Genomic DNA, 22,365 nt, shown 5'->3' on the forward strand with positions numbered 1-22,365 from the left:
TGGAAGGGTGCTGGGTTGGGGAATGGGCTAAATGGGTGATGGGCATTAAGAAGGGCACTTGTTGGGATGAGCACTGGGTGTTACATGTAAGTGATGAATCACTAAATTCTACTCCTGAAACCATTATTACACTATATGTCAATTAAGATGGATTTAAATAAAATTTCTTTAAAAGTGTTTTGGGTAAACTAGGACTACTTGCAGTTTCCATTTCATAGCATCCTGAATCATAGCAAATGATCTCTTGCATACAAAGTTAAAGCCATGATTTCTACTTGAGCAATCACATAAATAACACCAAAGCAATTGACTTGCTCTTATGATTCTTACTTAATTTTAAGGATATCATATTTATGATACTACGCTGTCTTCACTTTAATTCTCAAACACCTTTTAATTTAAATGTTACATTTAGAGCTAAGCATATATAAACTTTTATGTCAAGATAACATTTTACAAAATATCTCCTTTATGTAATAAGGTATTTAAAATTACTTTAATATAGGTTTTAAATTACATGCATTATGCAGAAATGCATATAAAATTAATCACAGGGATTCAAGTTTACACATAAATTGAACCAGCAGATGCTACAGAAGTCCTACATTTAATTGCCAAGCTAAAAGGCTGAATGAGGGGTGCCTGAGTGGCTCAGTTGGTTGAGCATCCAACGTCAGCTCGGTCATATCTCACAGCTTGTGGATTTGAGCCCCGTGTCGGGCTCTGTGCTGACAGCTCAGAGCCTGGAGCCTGCTTTGGATTCTGGGTCTCTCTCTCTCAAAAATAAATAAACATTAAAAAATTTTTTTTAAATATATAAAATAAAAGGCTAAATGGACAGGAGGGAACTCACGTATCAGTAGAAAGAAAGATCTCTAAGTCATTGTTTATGAAAAGGCAAATACAGGCCTTCTTCACTGTTGAAAGTTCAAGAAAATGGAGAATCCTTTGGTTCACACCACTAACTTTCCAACTTCCAACTATGACTTTTTGAAGGTCAGCCATTTCTTACTCAAATGAACAAACAAATGGCAGCAATGGAGGAATTTATTTTGTGCTAGGTTCTTCAGGATTCCAAATTTTAGAGAATAATAATAATTCTTATATATGGATTACTATGTGCCAGGCACTATTTCACAATAGTGAAGGAAGATGACTGCATTCCTCTTAGAAAGAAAAGAAAAATGGTATCTGGAATTTATCAATAATTACTGAGTAGGTCTGAAGACCATCCTTGAGAAGGTTTGATTTATAAAGTGCCTGGCCCTCTGCTAAGGGTTGTATTTATGTTATCTTATGACTCTATAAGCCAGGTGCTATGGTGTTTATTTTACAGAGCCAGGGTTTGAACCCAGACAGTGGCTCTTTCTCATTATAATAGAGTAAAACATCGACATCACACCTGTATTGAGTTTTGAAGAACACCTGCATTTTTTTAAGTTTAAGATAAATAAACAAAAAACTTCAGTCTCGGATGTAAGAAGCATGAGACTTTAACTCTCATTTGAATCCGGAAAAATATAACCAAACTTGCAATTCCACTGAAAGCAGATTACTTGTGAATTTTCACACAAATTTGGCTAGAGAGGAGAAATTTTAAAAATTTTCTTGTGGAATCTTTTTGAAATACTATATTTTTAGAAGTTATTTTTCATTCTTGAATGTTTTTGGCTTTTAAGGAAAATATTGGCATACATGTGATATATTACAATGATATTTTCTGTTATTCTATATAATCATTATAAATTTTGGCATGGATCTAAATTTATTGACATGGAAATTTCACATATGTTTAATTAAAAAATCAGTAAAAATGGTTTGTATAGTGTGATTCTTTATTCTGTAAAAAATCTTAAGCTTAAATTTATGATAAATATTTAAATTTGGCTATTAGATGACAAGATTACTGGTAATTTTCCTTTCTTCTTTAAATCTTTTCATTATCTGAACTTTTTTTTTCCTTTTTACAATTCTGCTTACTTTTATAAGCAGGAAAAAAATTTAATTTTTTAAAACCTTCACTAATCACATATTTCTACAAAATAAAATCGTTTTGTAAAAAGAGTTGCAACTGCTCTAAAAAAATTCCCTAGTTTGGCTTTCACGAGTAGCATTGAAATGATTTTATTTAAACTGTTCTCTAAACCATAAAAGGTACTATATTAATACAATAATCTTATAACTACTGATCCTCTCCTCTCATAAATCAGAGACAAGGAAAGATAGCACAATGCAGAAATAACTTTGAATAACCTTCTATTATAATTACATTTGATCAGGCTTTGAATTTCCCAAATGTGATTTTTTTTTAATTTTTTTAATGTTTATTTACGTTTGAGAGAGAGAGAGACAGAGGGTGAGCAGAGGAGGGGCAGAGAGAGAGAGGGAGACACAGAATCCGAAGCAAGCTCCAGGCTCTGAGTTGTCAGTGCAGAGCCTGACGTGGGGCTCGAATCCACAAACCGTGAGATCATGACCTGAGCTAAAGTCCGACACTTAACTGACTGAGCCACCCAGGCACTCCACCCCAAATGTTATTTTCTTTGAAAAGCCACTATATACTTGATAAAGCTGTTCCCCCTTGTCTGAATAGTTGTAAATAGCAAAAGAAGAAAACAACCAGGTTTAATATTTTTAGATTTTCAGCAACAGCTGTTTTTCCCTCAGTCAGTCAAAATTATAACTTACCATATAGCTTACTTTCTCTTAAAAATGTACTATGCGATTCTGTGTCTATTTTCTGGTTCTAGAAACAGGCACATCAGCACCTGCCAAAAAGCAGGCATTTCCTCCAAGATTACATGATAACATTACAGAGGAATAAGAAACAAAAATAACAAACATTGTAGCAAAAAGAACTCTAGAAATCTTAAAATATATCTAGCTTTATTGTGAGCCAGCTATACATCCTTACACTAGTCATTTATTTTAAAAGGAGGAGCTTTGAAACTAGACGATCAACCATTCAATCAGCATTCAGTGACTACCTATATGCAAGATACTACACTAAACTGTCTCCACTCCCTTCCCATCCATGATTTCGCTTTCTGCAGTGTCACTCAACTACAGTCTGGAAGCAAATGATCCTCCTCTAGACACATCATCAGGTCAACAGTAGCCTAGCACTACATCACAATGTCTACATCACTCACCTCACCTCATCTCATTCACATAGGTATTTATTTTACCATCTCACATTATCATAAGAAGAGCGAGTACAGTACAATGAGGTATTTTAAGAGACCACATTCACATAACTTTTATTAGAGTATATTGTTATAATTACTCTATCTTATTATTAGTTAGCATTGTTACTCTCTTACTGTACCTAATTTAGAAATTAAGCTTTATCATAGGTATGTATGTGCAGGAAAAACCACAGTATATACAGCATTTGGAACTCTCCACAGTTTCAGGCATCTACGGGGGGGGGGGGGGGGGCTCATAGAACATACACCCATGGGGGCGCCTGGGTGGAGCAGTCGGTTAAGTGTCCGACTTCAGCCAGGTCATGATCTCGCGGTCCGTGAGTTTGAGCCCCGCGTCGGGCTCTGGGCTGATGGCTCAGAGCCTGGAGCCTGTTTCCGATTCTGTGTTTCCCTCTCTCTCTGCCCCTCCCCCATTCATGCTCTGTCTCTCTCTGTCCCAAAAATAAATAAAAACGTTGAAAAAAAATTAAAAAAAAAAAAGAACATACACCCATGGATAAGTAGGGATGACTGTATCTTACATGCAGTAGAGAGTTGAAGAGACTAAATGAACAGATCCATCAGGAAAGATTTTACAATCTAATAGGAAAAAAAAAATTAAACAAATAGTCTGCTGCTTCTGTGACAGAACATATTTTAAACTTTCTAGGTAAATAAGCTCCTTTTAAAATAAGTAAATTTTTTTAAAGGGAGGAGTGGGTAAGGCCAGCTCAACATTTGGTTCATGATGCACTGCATAGCCAAACAGATTTAAGTGAAATGTTCAAGTTTAAATAAAGTGCATTATATTTTAAGTTCATGGCATAAAGATAATAAAAGAGACTTTAAAGATTTATAATTTCAAAAACAATGAGGTCCTAAAAGTTTACTTACCTTCAAAACATTCCTTCACAAAAGTTAGTGTCTGCCTCATAGAGACATTATTCACTTCAGTAACCCATTGACCATATCTGATTACACTGTGCTCTGGCTAAGGACTAAGAACTGCATGCTTACTACTTGAATAATTCAGCCAGCAATGGGGAGAAAATACTCCTCAAAAATGAGCCAGTAGGGAGAGAGAAAAAAGAAAATGGATAGGTCAGTAAACCAATTCAGAGAAAGCCTATACCACTCATGTGATCCACAGAATTACCGAAAGCAGTTCATCTTTCCCACTACAGGAACCAGGGAGATAAGCAGTCTAGAAGCAGAGGCTGTTTTTTTCTCCTACTTACGACCTTTCAGAGTCCAACTGATTGAAAGAAGTCAAACAAGAGCATGTGGATTATGTTTCTTAACTCTAACATAAAGCAACTATTTAACCTGGTGGTCAAAATTAAGCATCAAACAAACTGTAAGCAGAAGAAATAATGGTGTAAATAAAAAGCTTAATCCAACCAATAAATAGAACTTACAGAGATGAATCAATTATTTTAAAAGACAAAAATGACTAATAGTCTCATATAGCATAGAAATATAAAAAGATATCCATATTGAAATAATTTCTTGCTAAAATTATTTTATTTCAACAGACATTTACTGCAGACAAGAGTATAACAATATTCTTATCTTACATAATATTATTATAGTCTTGACTACAGTAAATGTCTGTTGAAATAAAAAAATAATATATACATATATATATATTCTAAAATGAATACAACAAAATTATTTCCTCGGGCAATGTAACAAGATAGGAGACTGAGCACATGCTAATTTTCTCCTTCCAGTTAAAAACCCCATAAAATGTCAGGGAGAAAAAGAAGTCAGAAACTTTTTCAATAGAATACATCTACAAAGGCACAGGGGGAAAAAAGCATCCTTTAGTAGTCAAGTTTACAAATGCTAAAAGATGGAACTGGTTTTCACATTCAAAGGTTGTGAACAAACAATGTACAGAAAACATATAAATTACTAGCTAGAGGAAGCATCTTAGGCTCACTGGTCATTTATATGTTTTCTGTACATTTTTTCTAGCTAGTAATCAGGTAAACGCAAAGTAAAACAATGAGATATTTTTATCTAACAGATTAGCAAAGTATTAAAAGTAATAAAAACTTGGCAAGGATTTAAAGAAAAGGGGCCTCCCTTTTACTGTTGGTGAAAGAGTAAGTTGAAAAAGTCTTTCTAAAAGGCAATTTGCTAATATCTACCAAAATACAAAGTGTTCGTACCATTTGACCCTGAACTTTCATTTCCAGGAATCTAACCTAAAGGAAGTGTTTGCTTGCACATGTTCATGTGTATTCAGTGCAGCATCTCTTTAAAACTGGGAGAAATTGGGAAGAATTTAAATGACTAATGATAATGGAATAGTTAAGTGAATTATGCCTCATCCATATTATGAAATATCTTTCAGGATGAAAAAGTATCTATATGAAAGCCTTACCTCCCACAAAAAAAAAACACATATTGTTAGTGAAAGAAAGAGGAAGTTACAGAATAGATCAATTATTCCTCAAAAATCCTAGCTTCTTTGAAGTGTTTACTATAACCCCTCTTTGTGGTAGTCATCTACCTATCTCTCTGGCAATTCCCCTTATTCACAGAAAAACTCAGCACCTACGTTTCTCTCCAACTACTTCAATGATGATTCCTGAAGATTTCAACATCAGTATACTCTCTCAGTTCCTGTACCTCCTCCTAAATAAGTCTTTTTTTTCCATCCTACTTCAGTTATCTACTCCCTGATCATATTCTAAATCTCATCCTGTCCAATAACTAACCCACCTCCCAGTCTCACTTTTAAGCTTCTCACATTTAGACCAACACTTCCTAGCTTTCTAACATGACTTGCAGTCACTTGCTAGTGACCCTACTTTTACAGTTCTCTACCACCATCAAAACTTCTAGCCCACTGACCCTACCATTCTTTCACTGTCCATAATGTCCATCACCTTCTCAATTCCCTCCTTTAAATAACTTCAAAAACCATGGTCCAAAACTGTAACAACTTCCTTGTATACACTTGCCAGTTCATTGCATCTCTCCTTCTGTCATACTTCCAGCAAAACCCCAAGGCTGCTTAAACCCAAAAGTGCCTTAATTGGTCTTATTTTCATCCTTGTCCCATAAGTCACAGACTGCTAGCTACCTACCCAATATCCATTCTTTCTTTCCTTACCAAGAGAACCCATATTTTACTTGGGAGGTTAATGCACCTAGCTAAACCACTGTACTTCCTAGCCTCCCTGACAGCTAGAGAGTGTCTATGACACTGGACCATAAAGCACAAGTGAAGCCACTGAATGAGCTTTGGAGAAAACCCTTAAAAAAAAATCAGCTGATATGTGCCTTTCTGCCTCTGACTTCTGTCTACATGTGACTCTAGAGAAGGATCAGCCATCTCACACAAGGAGACAAGCACACTTGAAGATGTCTAAACAGAAAGACAAAAGGAACCTGACTTCCTGATGTCACATAGCTGCTATATCAGCCCTAGGCTGCATACATCTGGTTTCGGTTACTAGAGAAAAATAAAACTCCTCATTTGTTTGGTCATTATTTTTGGGTCTCTACTATTTACAGTAAATACAATTCCTAACTTCTAGGCCCATTATAGTTTATTCCCTACACAGCAACCAGAGACCTTTTAAAAGTATAAATCAGATCACATTACTGGCTTCACATCACACTTAAAGTAAATTTAGGTTCTTTACCAGGTCAACTAGGCCTTCTTTGATCTGGCCCTTCTATTTCTTCCAATTCATCTCCTACCAAATCCCTATACCACCCTTTCACCCACCACTTGCACACTCAACTCCTGCCACACTGTTCCTTGAACAAGCCAAACTTGTTTCTATTTCAGGGACTTTGCATTTGCTGCTCCTCTGCCTAGAATACTCTTTCCTCATACTTTTACTTGGCTTGCTACCTCACTTAACCCACGTAGCAACTCCAATGTTGCCTCTCTGACAGACCTTCCTGATTATCTAAAACAGTTTTTTTGTGTCTCCTCAAGTTTCCTCTCTACCTCCCAGTAACTCTTCTGATCCTACTTTAGTAATATATATTAAGTATTTGTTTGCTAATTTACTATCTTTGGCACTAGAATGGAATCTCCCTGGGCAAGGACCTCAGGTGTCTGCAGCACCATATCTCCAGTGCTTGGCACACAGTAGGGACACAAAAAATATCTGATGAGTAAATGACTATATAACATGAGCTCACTTATACTGAAAAAGACTAAAGTGTGTGTGTGTGTGTGTGTGTGTGTGTGTGTGTGTGTGTGTGTGTGAAAGTATATAAAGGACCTAAACTGATGTTACTAGTTGTTACTAGTTATCAAAGTTAACTATGGGGAGGATAATGAAAAATAAGGAAAAGAGGAATTTTCACATTTTGCTCTGCATATTTCTACATTATTTTTCTTTTCAAAAAAAAAACCCCAAAATTATGTATGATACATGGCAGGAAGAAAGTTTTAAACATATTTGGAAATATAAATCCACTCACAGAATCACAAAATTTAGAAACTCAGAGTAACCTTAAGCATAATACTCCCCCCATAGGTAGGATAATCTATGATTACTAAGTAAGTATCTTCTAAAAGAACTAGAATTAGAAGAATAAAATTTCTTTAAAAAAATTTTTTTTTAATGTTTTTATTTATTTTTGAGACAGAGAGAGACAGAGCATGAGTAGGGGAGGGGCAGAGAGAGGGAGACACAAAATCCCAAGCAGGCTCCAGGCTCTGAGCTGTCAGCACAGAGCCCAACGTGGGGCTTGAACTCATGGACCGTGAGATCATGACCTGAGCTGAAGTCAGATGCTCAACCGACTGAGCCACCCAGGCACCCCAAGAATAAAATTTCTTATTAACTTTTCATAGCCCTTATAAAATTTTTTACTATCACTTAAACAAAATAAAATATACCAAATAAAAAGTATATCAGTAGCATGTTATGCATCAAATAGTAATGATGAGTTGTGTAGAACGAATTTCCACTTACCATCCTTTGCTGAGTGGAAACTTTTAAGGATCTTCCTTCTCTAGATATACATCCAAATAATTATATATTTACTTTGTTTTCTTTTAGAAAATATGCACTCTAAGAGACACCTTTTTCTCTATCAAATTCTCCATCCAGATGTCTAGCGCCTTTTAATTCTCCTTTACAACTTTATTAAGGCATATTTTACATGTTACATAATTTATCCACTTCAAGTGTATAATTTCAGTGACTTTCAGTAAATTTACCAACTTGTGGAACACACCATAATCAGTTGTAAAAATCTTCACCACTGCAATTAAATCACACAGGCCCATTTATTCTTACTCCCCATTCCCATCCCCTCCTCCAACAAACCATTTATCTACTGTCTGTCTCCATATATTTGCCTATCCTGGACATTTTCTGAAAATGGAATCATACAACGATGTGCATCCGTTGTATCTGGCTCTTCCCACTTAGCATCTTTCCGAGGTTCATCCAACTGGTAGCACGTTCCATTTTATTGCTGAATATTAGTCTACTGTACGGATATGCCATACTCGTGCCATTTGATTTTATGACTTGAATTTGCATTTTCCAGGTTGTACAATGGATGCCAGATAACTTGGGTACTTGCAGGTGGGTGGAGGGAGCTTTATATGTCATTTATTTAACCCAAAAGACATAGGTGAGCGTTTTTCAAGACCAATCCAGTTTATATAGGGTGAGACTGCCCTAGCTTCACTTAAAAACATTCTGCCATCAATCCCTTTTAAAACCACTTTTCTGTCCCTCCTTCCTAATAAGAATAAAAGCATAGTTCCCCAAGGTTTCCTTCTCTCTCCCAAAGCTTATTAAAAACCTCAGCTCTTACTATGCATTGTTTAACCTTCTTTTTCTACCTCCAATCCTTGTTTTCTTTTTATCTTCAAGCTGATAGGTTTAAATTTTCCATATTCTTTGTAAAAAAAAGTATATCAGAATTAAGTATCTGCAGATTCTGGAATTTTATTTAAAAGGAATCTGTGGTTCTTTTGATGTGGTCGCTAAAAATAATTTCTTCTTAAGTAGAAAAAAACTGTGTAAGTGATTTAAAAACAGAAACCCAAGTGGCAATCCCTATCAAAATAATACCAGCATTCTTCACAGAGCTAGAACAAACAATCCTAAAATTTGTATGGAATCAGAAAAGACCCCAAATAGCCAAAGCAATCTTGAAAAAGAAAACCAAAGCTGGAGGCATCACAATCCCAGACTTCAAGCTGTATTACAAAGCTATAATCAGCAAGACAGTATGATACTGGCACAAAAACAGACACTCAGATCAATGCAACAGAATAGAGAACCCAGAAATTGACCCACAAACATATGGCCAACTAATCTTTGACAAAGCAGGAAAGAATATCCAGTGGAATAAAGACAGTCTCTTCAGCAAGAGGTGCTGGGAAAACTGGACGACGACATGTAGAAGAATTAACCTGGACCACTTTCTTACACCATACACAAAAATAAACTCAAAATGGATGAAAGACCTAAATGTAAGACAGGAAGCCATCAAAATCCTAGACGAGAAAGCAGGCAAAAACCTCTTTGACTTCAGCCACAGCAACTTCTTACTCAACACGTCTCTGAAGGCAAGGGAAATAAAAGCAAAAATGAACTATTGCGACCTCATCAAAATAAAAAGCTTCTGCACAGCGAAGGACACAATCAGCAAAACTAAAAGGAAACCAATGCAATGGGAGAAGTTATTTGCAAACGACGTATCAGATAAAGGGTTAGTATCCAAAATCTATAAAGAACTTCTCAAACTGAATGCCCAAAAAACAAATAATTCCGTGAAGAAATGGGCAAAAGACATAGACACTTCTCCAAAGAAGATATCCAGATGGCCAACCGACACATGAAAAAATACTCAACATCACTCATCATCAGGGAAATACAAATCAAAACCACAATGAGATACCACCTCACACCTGTCAGAATGGCTAACATTAACAACTCAGGCAACAACAGATGTTGGCGAGGATGCAGAGAAAGAGGATCTCTTTTGCGCTGCTGGTGGGAATGCAAACTGGTGCAGCTACTCTGGAAAACAGTATGGAGGTTCCTCAAAAAATTAAAAATAGAACTATCCTACGACCCAGCAATTGCACTAGTAGGTAGTTATCCAAGGGATACAGGCAGGCTGTTTCGGAGGGGCACATGCACCCCAATGTTTACAGCAGTGCTATCAACAATAGTCAAAGTATGGAAAGAGCCCAAATGTCCATCGATGGATGAGTGATAAAGGTGATATGGTGTATGTATGTATATATATATATATATATATATATATATATATATATATATATATACACACACATACATACAATGGAGTATTACTCGAAAATCAAAAAGAATGAAATCTTGCCATTTGCAACTAACCACATGGATGCAACTAGAGGGTATTATGCTACGTGAAATTAGTCAATCAGAGAAAGACAAATATCATATGACTTCACTCATATGAGGAATTTAAGATACAAAACAGATGAACATAAGGGAAGGAAAGCAAAACTAATATAAAAACAGGGAGGGGGACAAAACACAACAGACTCTTAAATACAGACAACCAACAGAGGGTTGCTGGAGGGGTTGTGGGAGGCAGGATGGGCTAAATGGGTAAGGAACATTAAGGAATCTACTCCTGAAATCATTGTTGCACTATATCCTAACTTGGATGTAAATTAAAAAAAAAAAAAGGCAGAAACCAAAGTGCCCTCATAATACTAATATAAAAGAAGCATGAGGGGGCGCCTGGGTGGCTCAATCAGTTGAGCATCTGACTTCAACTCAGGTCATGATCTCACAGTTTGTGAGTTCAAGCCCCGCATCAGGCTCTCTGCTGTCAGTACAGAGCCTGCTTCAGCTCCTCTGTCTCCCTCTCCCTCTACCCCTCGCTCACTCGCTCTCTCTCAAAAATAAACATTAAAAAATAAATAATTAATTAATTAATTAAAAAAAAAAAAAAGAAGAAGCATGAGGGGGTGCCTGGGTGGCTCAGTGGGTCAAGCATCTGAGTTTGGCTCAGGTAATGATCTTGTAGTCTGTGAGTTCGAGCCCAGTGATGGGCTCTGTGCTGACAGCTCAGAGTCTGGAGCCTGCTTCATATTCTGTCTTCCTCTCTCTGCCCCTCCCCTGTTCATGCTCTGTCTCTCTCTTTCTAAAGGTAAATTTTAAAGAACACTTACAAAAATTAAAAAAAAAAAAAGTTACTAGGTCATGATTTAAAAATAAATAAAAATAAAATAAAATAAAATAAAATAAAAGGGAGCATGAGGACCCAAGTCAACATTTGACACTCTCACTTAAAAGAGAAAGTCAAAAAATGTATAATAATTAAGCAGAGTTCTCTATTTTCTCCTTCATGTGACCTCCTTAAATACTGATTTTTCCATTCAATATAAAATGCCACAATAATGTTATTGTCTCACCTGTTTTATGATGATGTCTGATTCAGATTAGGTGGATTATTTACCTTTACAAAACATTAAATATCCACATGTAGAATCATTTACGGAGGTGTGTAAGGTATGGTGGTATAGGGAAAGGGCTGGGGAAGGATGATACAAATCTTGTAACATTCTTCTTATTACCAGCCTTTTTGACATCTTAATTCTCTAAGTGATTCCCAGACAATTAGCTTGAGAACATCTAAAATAAGATGATGTGAACATAGCTAAAAGCTTTCCCAGTGGTAAACATTCTCCACCTAGGAAATTATTTCACTACCCTCTGAATGGCCTAAGTTACAGTTCTTCTGGAGTACATAACAGAGTAAAAGCAACAAAAGATAACACCAATTACACATAATTAGAGGAACTTTGCAAGATAAGGAAAAATAATACAAGCTATTATTATTAAAGCTTAAATGTTAGCTTTTAACCAACATTTAAATGCCAAGAATACCCCCTTGTTGCAGGTGTAAGATAGGCTTGGTGAGCTACATTTTCATCTTTGAAAGGATAGCTAAAAAGAGGTTCTTAGTTAAGGTTTACTCTACTTCTATTATAGCTACGGTATAAGGTAATACAGAGAAAGGCTCTGCATTGTAAATTAAAAACCCACTAAGCATTCTTTAATGTCATTATTTCAATTTACTTTAAGAATATGAGTGATATGATAATGTGTGTACTATACCTTTCTCAGGCTTTCATATTCCTCACGAAGTTCCCCAGGCTTGCTTAATTTGATTGGTGCTCTGAATATAAACTCTGGAGAAAAGGGAAAAAAAACCACTTTTTAACAGAAGTTTCTAGGAAAGAACCCCAAACCTTGTCCTACTGCTGTCCTCACATTATAAACCACATGAAAAATTGTAGTCATCTTAATTTGAATAGTCATTCATTCGTTAACAAATATTTATTAAAGGGTATAAATGAGGCAGAGTTCTAAGCACCGGTTCAGAAGCACTGAACACATAAAGCTCTTGCTCTTGTGGAGTTTAGGATCTTACAGACAGTAAACAAACAAGTGTGTACATAATACCACTGGTGGTACTGTTATGGAGGAAAATAAATGTAGGATGAAAGAAAAAGATTATTTTATATAGAATGGTCTGGAAGGGCCTGGTAAAATAACATGTTAAAGGACCTCAAGGAAAAACTATACTTAAAGTTCTTAGTTCAATGTTACTAAGTAACATTTTAAATGAGCTGAAGTTTTATTCATAACACTGTATCTTTCTATTTCTTTTTCAACATTGCCATTGCCAGCAGAGTATTTTCCTGTATCCAACCTGTAAATATTTTCAGTATATAACCTGATTTTTTTTACCCTTACAGCCTTTGTGGTTTTTATTGGCCTATAGAAGAAAGTCAAAACTCTTCAATCTGTCATTCAAGGCCCTCCAAAGGCAGATCACAACTTCATCTTTCTCCAGCATTGGATCTCTTAACCCTTGACTGTTTAGTTACAATAGATCCATGTCATATATTTTTAAACTTTCTACACTGTTTTCTTAGCTGAAATTCTGTTTTCTACCCTCATCTCTCTATATTCTTAAGTCCAAGCTATCCAGGACCACAGGAGACATACAGTACACACGGGTAATATAAATAGATGATAAAAATCCGAATTAAGAATAGGAATAAAAGATAGTTCTAGGGGCACCTGGGTTGCTCATTTGGTTAAGCATCCGACTCTTGATTTTGGCTCAGGTCATGATCTCAGAGTTGTGAGATCAAGCCCTGCATCAGGCGCCATGCTGGGCATGGAGCCTGCTTAAGATTCTCCCTCTGGAAAATGGGTGATTGGCACTGAGAAGGGCACTTGTTGGGATGAGCACTGGGTGTTGTATATAAGCGATGAATCACAGGAATCTACCCCCAAAACCAAGAGGACACTGTACACACTGTATGTTAGCCAACTTGACAATAAATTATATTTAAAAAAAAAAAATTCTCCTTCTCCCTTGTCTCTGCCCCTCCCCTGCTAACATGTGCACTCACTCACACGCGCTTTCTCTCTCAAAATAAATAAATAAATAAGTTCTAAATGCTAACAAAAAGGAGCGGAAAAGTCCATATTTACACTCCTTAAATGTGACATTTCTATATAACTCTATGTATATGTAGTGGTCAAAATACAGTATTAATTTTAAGACTTTCTAAGAACTCTATATCCCACTAAGGTTGATAAATATTTGTTGTAGACAAGTAGGCTCCTCAAAAAAATTGACTTTTATCCTTTTTCAGTTGTCTCAACTATTCTGAAAGACTCTAGCATACCTAAGAAATATGGAAGGTAGAAACACTGGATCTAATGCAGAAGCAGGGAACAGTAACTTAAAGGCCTACAAGTACTAGAGAACTGTTAGACTTTGCGTGTAGGAGGCAAACATTCCACCACCTTCACTCACTTAAAAAAAGTCCTGATGACTATTTTCATCATATCCCTTAAGCACATTTCTAATTATAGGCAAACAGTATTTAAAATCTGATGCTTTAATAGAGAAGGAGAAGCAGAGAGGTAAAAGAAAACCCTTAAGGCGATACAGTACTTTGAATCCATTTATGGAGAACCTATCACATGTAAAATACTTTATATATATTTTCTCAGTGAATCTTCACAGAAACTTTGTAAGGCAGGTATTATACCCATTTTACAAGAAGGAAAATGAGAGGTTAATGACTTGTCTAAGGCCACAAAACTAGTAAATGGCAAAACCAACAGAAAACTATTAATAGGAATAAAGAGGGAAATCAAATAATGATTAAAAAGGCAACCCAACAAAGAAGATATAATAATCACGAACTTGTATGAACATATACCACAGCAAAAAAACCAATAACATTATAAGGAGGAATTAATAAATCCAAAATAATGGTAAGAAATTTTAACACACCACAACTAAAAACACATCAGGCAGTCCAAAAGGAAGTAAAAATGTAGAAAAACTGAACAAAAAAATTAACAAACTTTATCATAATATATTTATATATATGTGTGCACTCAATGAATAGAATATATATTCCTTAAAGCAAACAAGGAACAATTAAAAATTCACTAGGTCACAAAGAACTTCCAAAGAATTCATATTATACAGACTTTGCTCTTGGATCCTAGCTGCTATTTTCCAAGCCAAGTTTTCTGGCTACTTGGCTGGTTATTCTGGATTACCCAATATTCTTTTTCAATAAATTCTTTTTCTGCTTAAATTTGCCAGAGTAGATTTCTGCTGATTAAAACAGACAACCGGCTGGTTGCATCTTTTAGGTGAAACTATGAAATGACCCATAAACCAAGCTCTAGTAAAACAGGTTAAGAAAAAAAAAAGAGAGAGAAGACAAAGTAATACCTAGAATAAAGAGAAGGACCAAAATACAGATATCAAGGTGGGGGGGGGGGGTGTTAAATCTCCAAAGGTTATCAAACAATGCTATAATGAATGACCTTGCATGCATATCATTTTGCAAGTATATTCATAGATCAAAGTGTTGGAATTACAGTTAATGTGTCAAAGAATATGTACCTACGTGTTTTTGTAATTCTGACAGACAATACCAAGTCTTCCTTCCTTCCGGTAGCCTATACTGATTTAAGTCCCACCAGCAATGCATAAGAATGCCATTTCCTCATACCTTTTCCAACACAACAAGTGTTGAAACATTTTAGTTTTGCCAATCTAATAGGTGAAATTCTGTATCTTATATACATATTTTATGAGTGAAATTGAGTACTTTTCATGTTTGAGTAATTTGCATTTACTTTGATATGAAATGTTCTTTACTCCTTATATTAACTTTTTCTTCTTGATTTGTAAAAGCTCTCTTTCTATAAGGTAAATTAGCTTTATGTCACATAACTAGCAATACTTTTCCTAGTCTATCATTTGCCTTGACTTTGCTTATAGTGGTTATTTTTATGTAGTTATATTAATCAAACTTCTTTTATGGCTTCAGTATTTTTGTACAATTGGAAAGACCTTCCCCAGGCCAAAATATAATAGCAAATTTTATCATATTTTCTTCTGGTACAAAGTATAAGATTCTTCTCCTGTCTCCTTTTAAAAATTCCAAATCTTTATTTTCATTTGAGGAGCAACATGAGGAACATAGTCTTATTCAGGCTTATAAACTTACTATCCAACACAAGGGACCAAAAATATTTTAGTGGTGGCCTGGTGGAAATGATGACAATTTTTATTTACTGTTGGAGAATTTGTTTTCTTGAAAACGGTCTTGCTAACATTTAGAACAAAATGTCCAAAGAGCTTACCATCTTCATCACATAGTGTAAATAATACAAAGTTAAAAGCCTGATCCCCAACTTAGAAGTTTCCAGAGCTTTGGAGAACTCATCTCAACTACTTCCTCTTCTGTAAAATCAGAGTATTATGACCGGCCATTTTGAGGATCAAATGAGTGTAATGAAAATGAAAACACTATAAACTATTTCAGCCAGTATAGTGGAATGCAATAAAATCTACTAACTACAAAATTGTCTCTGGTATTGGAGAGAGAAAGAAGTTGTGGTTTGGTCTGGTTTACTTGCAATTACAACTTACAAGAAAAAAAATATAATTATTCAATTGCTTTGATAAGTATATTACATTGCAAGTTAAATTAACTTTCGGACACCTATTAATAGAAATCTCAAAGTTTATATATAAGGCCAAGTGGAACTCAGCATACTGACTGAAATCTGGGCCTTGACTTATTTGAGAGTAAAAGGTAATGGGTAGGGTAGAGGTGAAGTACTAATTTACATTCACCAAAATCAGTACTAATATAGATTAGCTTAATATCAGATTAAGATTAATAATGTTTAGGAGCAACTGGGTGGTGGCTCAGTCAGTTAAGCCTCTGACTTGGGCTCAGGTCATGATCTCATGGTTTGTGAGTTTGAGCATTACGTAGCACTCTGTGCTGACAGCTCAGAGCCTGGAACCTGTTTCAGATTCTGTGTCTCCCTCTCTGCCCCTCCCCCGCTCACGCTCTGTCTCTCTCTCTCAAAAATAAACATTAAAAAAAAAATTTTTTAAAGATTAATGATGTTTAATGCTTTAACAATACAAAATGCTAAATAGTCAAGATCATTTTTTGCCCCAACAGAACTGTGCTACATTAAATGGCATTGTGCCCCCAAATTCACAAATTACATAAATACAAAAAAACTGTGAATTGGTCCAACATGACACTAATTTAAATATTTAATCCTATTTCCCATTTTACTAATACCCTCTAGAAATGTCAACAAGGCAAAAAAAAAAATCCCATCTTTATCCTATGGACTTGCAAAAAAAACCCCATATTAGATTCTAATACCTGCTTGGTCAATCAAGTGAAAGTATTTAGAAATGCCAAGGCTTCTCTTTGCCTTGGTCTCTTCATCTATCAAATAAAGATCAAAATACTGGCCAACCTACCTCCTAGGAATGCAGAAGATCACAATTAATAGAAGTAGGAGTAATCAATGAAGAATCCCTATAATAAATAAAAACAGCTAACATTTAATAAAAGTACACTATATACTAAATGTCGCACACACACACACGCACACACACACACACACGCACACATACACACAATGTAGAAAAGAATTAACATAGCAGGCCTCACTGCCTATCTCAAAAGGCCCACTTACAAGGTTGGCCCTTGGCGGACTGGGGCCTAGGAACTTGGATTTCAGTAGAGTTTGCACCCCCACAACTGATTAGGTACAGGTTTACTACACCTAAATTATTTATAGAAACAATACAGTTATGGTGAATACCTTCTTTCAGGCTGGGAGTCTGTAATTTTGGCACATGCTAGGCAGAAGGTGCCCATCATCAGCCCCTAATAAAAACTCTAATGAGCTTCCCTAGTTGGCAACATTTCACATGTGTTGTAACAACTTGTTACTAGGGAAATTAAGCATGTCCTGTGTGACTTAACTGAAAGTGGACTCTGGAAGCTTTCATCTGGTTTCCCCTGAACTTTGTCTTATGTGCCTTTGCTGATTTTGAATTATATCCTTTCACTATAATAATTCATAGCCATGAGCATAACTATATGCAGTGTCCTATTAGTACTGCTGGTGAATCATCATAACTGGGTGGTCTTGGGCTTTCCTGAGACACACACACACACACACACACACACACACACACACACACACCATGGACTAAAATTAAAATCTCTTTAGATCTCATTTCTACCTGAGAGACAAGGGTGGCAACACACTAGATAACTTGTAAAGTTAATGATTCAGTAACAATATTTTTATTTCATTTTAATTTACTACTCAATAGGTTTCTCCAAATTCTGAAATACTCTATAAAGTTTAACATGATGGTTAAAATGCTATTAGATTTTAAACTTACATAAGAGTAGCTATAATATCTAAATAATTTCTTTGAAGCTTTTTGAAATGTGGTGTTTCAATCTGCTTGAACTATTGAGAAATGGAACAGAAAAGGGCCAGAAAAATGAAAATCTCCCCTTTTAAATCACAATCTTTTACAATGTCTCTTAAAGCTGACTGGAAAACATGTATAAAATCAACATTATTAATTATACTAAGACATTTATCAATCATTATTAACCTTTCAGGTTCCCCACCTTTTAATAAAGAAAAAAACAATCACTTATAATACAAGAGCTGCTGTCTGCTGATGTGGGACTTTTTTCTCTTTATTTCCCTCTGCCTTTCTAGGGTCATAAGTCAGATTCCTCCACTCCAAAAGATGAAATTATGGCTGAAACACCTGCAATACTACCACTAGAGCAGAGCAACTGGAGAAAACCCAGATGACCCTGGTATGGTGATGCCTTTTCATATATACTATCAAAAATATAATTCGTAGACATCATTAAAATTAAAAATGTCTGCTCTGCAAAAGACAATGTCAAGAGAATGAGAAGATAAACCACAGACTGGACAAAATATTTGCAACAGACATAGCTGATATAAACATAAGACTATTACCTAAAATATACAAAGAATTAGGAGTGCCTGGCTGGCTCAGTCAGTAGAGCATGCAACTCTTGATCTCGGGGTTGTGAGTTCAAGCCCCATGCTAGATGCAGAGATTACTTCAAAAAAATTATAAGTTTTTTAAAAATATACAAAGAACTATTAAATTCAAAAGAAAACAATCTGATTTTTTTTTTAATGGGTAAAAGACCTTAACAGACACCTCACCAAGGATATACACATGGCAAATAAGCACATAAAAAGATACTCCATATCATAGGTCATTAAGGAGTTATGAATTAAAACAAGATACCACTACACACCTATTAGAATAGCCAAAATCCAAAACATGGAGAAAACCAAATCCTGGCGAGGATGTGGAGCAACAGGAACTCATTCACCGCTAGTGAGAATGCAAAATGGTACAGCCACTTTGGAAGACAGTCTGGCAGTTTCTTACAAAACTAAACAGTCTTACCATATGATCCACCAATTGTACTCCTTGATATTTACACAAAGGAGTTAAAAACTTATGTCCACACAAAAACCTGCACAAAGATATTTTTATCTGCTTTATTCATAATCACTAAAACTTGGAGACAACCAAGATATCCTTCAGTAAGTAAATGGATAAACTGTGGTACATCCAGAAAATGGAATATTATTTAGTGTTAAAAAGAAATGAGCTATTAAAGACATGAAATGACATGGAGGAAATTTAAATGCATATTACGAAGTGAAAGAAGCCACTCTGAAAAAGGTACATATTGAATGATTCCAACCACATGACATTCTAGAAAAGACAAAATTATGGAGACAAAAAAAAAAAAAAAAGACCAGGGTTTGCCATGAATGGAGGAGGGTAGGGATGAGGTGGCAGAGCACAGAGAACTCTTACCCCAGTAAAAACACACTATACAGGGGCACCTGGGTAGCTCAGTTGGTTAAGCGTCTGACTTTAGCTCAAGTCATGATCTCACAGTTTGTGAGTTCAAACACCACCATGGCGCTCTGTGCTGATGCTCAGTCCAGAGCCTGGACCCTGCTTCAGATTCTGGGTCTCCCTCTCTCTCTGCCCCTCCCCCGCTCCCACTCTGTCTCTGTCTCTCTCAAAAATAAATAAAACATAAAACATTAAAAAAAATTAATAAAAAAATACTCTGTACAATATTATAATGATGGATATATGTCATTATATATTTGTCCAAACCCAAAGAACATACAAGAGTGAACTCTAAAGCAAACTACAGACTGTGTGATTACAATGTGGCATTGTAGGCTCATCCTTGGTAACAAATCTAATATTTTGGTGAATGATATTGATAACGTGGGAGACTAAAAACACCACTACCCTCCTTAGTCCAGAGAAGTTAGTCCCAAACCCAATTCCTCTACCAGCTTCTATAGAGATTTTCAAGTGTTTCAGTAGCATAGAAACAACCACTCACCTTTCCTTCACTGCACAGAAAGACAAGCTAGAAACTACTTCAGGTGTCACTGAGGTGCTGAATATCTTGGTATTTGTAAATGAATCCAATGGTTGTAATACTTTCTTAATGCCTGTCCTGCAACTACTACTATGTTTAACAGGAAGAGAAACTCTCTAAGGATATGATGCCTTAAGAATGACACATCCCTGTGGCTGGTGACCTAAACAGAGTATTGCATTCAGTCTAATGTGAACTGGAGGAGCAGCTATACTTCCTTGAAGGTCCTTCCTGAAAAGGATTTTCTCTGGGGTGGGGTGACTGGGCTATTAATAAAGGCAAACAAACAAAACAAAATAGAAGACAGGCATTTTTCTAATTGTACCAAAACCTCAGGAATGAAGCATCACTGACAAATCATACTCAATACAAAATTAGAAAAAGAAACTCATTCAACTGTACTGGGAAGATGTTAACCCTAACAACTCCCAAATCCAAAGTTAATCATTCCTTGGTACCTGGCTATGCTTGAGTTTTCACCCCTGTACATTCAAATTCTTATCAGTACATCAGAAAGAACAAGAACTTTGGACTCAGGTCCCAAGACCTAGATCCTAATTTGAATACTCAGACTTACTAGCTATTTATCCTTGGGCAAATAAAAAAAAAAAAATACTCTTTGGGTAATTTCCATCTCTATCACCACCTGCAGCACCATTATGATGGTTATGTAACACTTACATTATGCCAGGCTCATTTCTAAGCACTTTGTATTTATTAACTCCTCTAATCGTTATAATGACCCAAAGGGGACATACTATTATCCCAATTTTATAGAGCATTTAATTTGCCCAAGGCTATGCTGCTATCAGTGAAAGAGCTATGACTTGAACCCAAGCAATCTGGCTCCAGAATCTGTGCTCTTATCCACAATTCCTTATTACTTCTTTAATAATAATTTTTTTTAAAGCCTAAAATCCCTATAAAACAATAGGTAAACAACATGAACAGGTGGCTTATAGTAAAAATAAAGTCAGAGCTTGGCACCCAACTCTTGATTTCAGCTCAGGACATAGTCTTGTGGTTTGTGAGGTTGACCCCCTGAAGGAAGAAGCACGGAGCCTGCTTAGAATCCTCTCTCCCTCTATGCCCCTCCCCTGCTTGCATGTACTCTCTTTCTCTCTCTCAAAATAAATAAACATTTAAAAATAAATTCAGATGACTTATAAACATATTAAAATGTGTTCAATGTCACTCATATTTTAAGATACCAAGAACTTTTAAAACAAAACACTTCTTTTTATCAGATTGGCAAAAATCAAAGAGTTTGATAAAGACGAGTTAGCAAAGGTATCCTTTATCTTGAAGATATCTCACAGATGTGTACAAAGATGTTACGTATAAGAATGTTCACTGTGGGGGCGCCTGGGTGGCTCAGTCGGTTGAGCGTCTGACTTTGGCTCAGGTCATGATCTCAGGTTGACGAGTTCGAGCCCCGTGTGGGGCTCTGTGCTGATGGCTTGGAGCCTGGAGCCTGCTTCGGATTCTGTATCTCCCTCTCTCTCTGCCCCTCCCCTGCCCATGCTCTGTCTCTCTCTGTCTCAAAAATAAGCATTAAAAAAATTTTTTTTTCTAAATAATGTTCACTGTGGATCCTCACAATACTAAAGACTGAAAACAACCTAAATATCCTTCAATTAGAGACACCGAATAAATTATCAGATGACTGGGATACCATGAATCTATTACTATACTGTCTGCTTTAATTCCTGGTCTGGTTTCTTGGTTTACCCAGTAATTTTTATTAGAATGTCTTTCATTGTGTATGAAAAACTGTAGAGGCTCTGGATGATATTACATTCCTACAGAGGATTCATCATATTCTCCATAAGCATTTAGAATGAGGGCAGATCACCTCACAATCCAATCAGGACGGGAGCTGATTCAAGGCTGGCTGCAGTCTTTGTAAAGCTTGTAAAGCTTACCCTGCTTTGTAGCCCTTCAGAGGTCCAACTGAGAGTCTGGGTGTTTACCAGGACTACTTCCCTTGGAAGGTCTTCAAATTTTCTCTCCACTAAATAACTGCTACAAGAATCCTTTGCTTTTCAGTAGCTTTCTGTGAAGGTTCTTAGCCCTTTTTTTTACCCTCCACAGTTTAAGAATCAACAAATCCTTAAGATAAAAAAGCAGGTAGAGGGAGAAAAGGGAGTGGGGAAATGTACTTCCCTTCTCTCTGGGATCTTGGCCTCTCAAGTTCCTGTTGCTCTGTCAGCCTTGAACTACAATTTTTGTATCCCCAGCCCCATGAAGAAAGCTTTGCTATCTTTCCACCTCTTAAAGTTACACTCTCCATTTGCCAAGAGACCACAA

The 22,365-nt window shown here is 36.0% G+C and overlaps 1 protein-coding gene across 3 annotated transcripts in view; it reads right to left on the reverse strand.

Annotated features, from left to right (window-relative positions):
- Positions 1 to 22,365, reverse strand: part of RNF169 (ring finger protein 169) — a 108,221-nt gene that overhangs the window by 61,937 nt on the left and 23,919 nt on the right. For all 3 annotated transcript variants that reach the window (XR_007156252.1, XR_007156251.1, XM_047877967.1), the window contains exon 2: positions 12,308 to 12,381. Coding sequence is in view for 1 of the 3 variants with exons in the window: in XM_047877967.1 (XP_047733923.1) it covers positions 12,308 to 12,381 (74 nt within the window). In the remaining 2 variants the exon portion in view is untranslated. The remainder of the gene's footprint in view (positions 1 to 12,307; positions 12,382 to 22,365) is intronic.

This window comes from Prionailurus viverrinus, chromosome D1 (assembly GCF_022837055.1).
Source record: "Prionailurus viverrinus isolate Anna chromosome D1, UM_Priviv_1.0, whole genome shotgun sequence".
Taxonomy (NCBI): domain Eukaryota; kingdom Metazoa; phylum Chordata; class Mammalia; order Carnivora; family Felidae; genus Prionailurus; species Prionailurus viverrinus.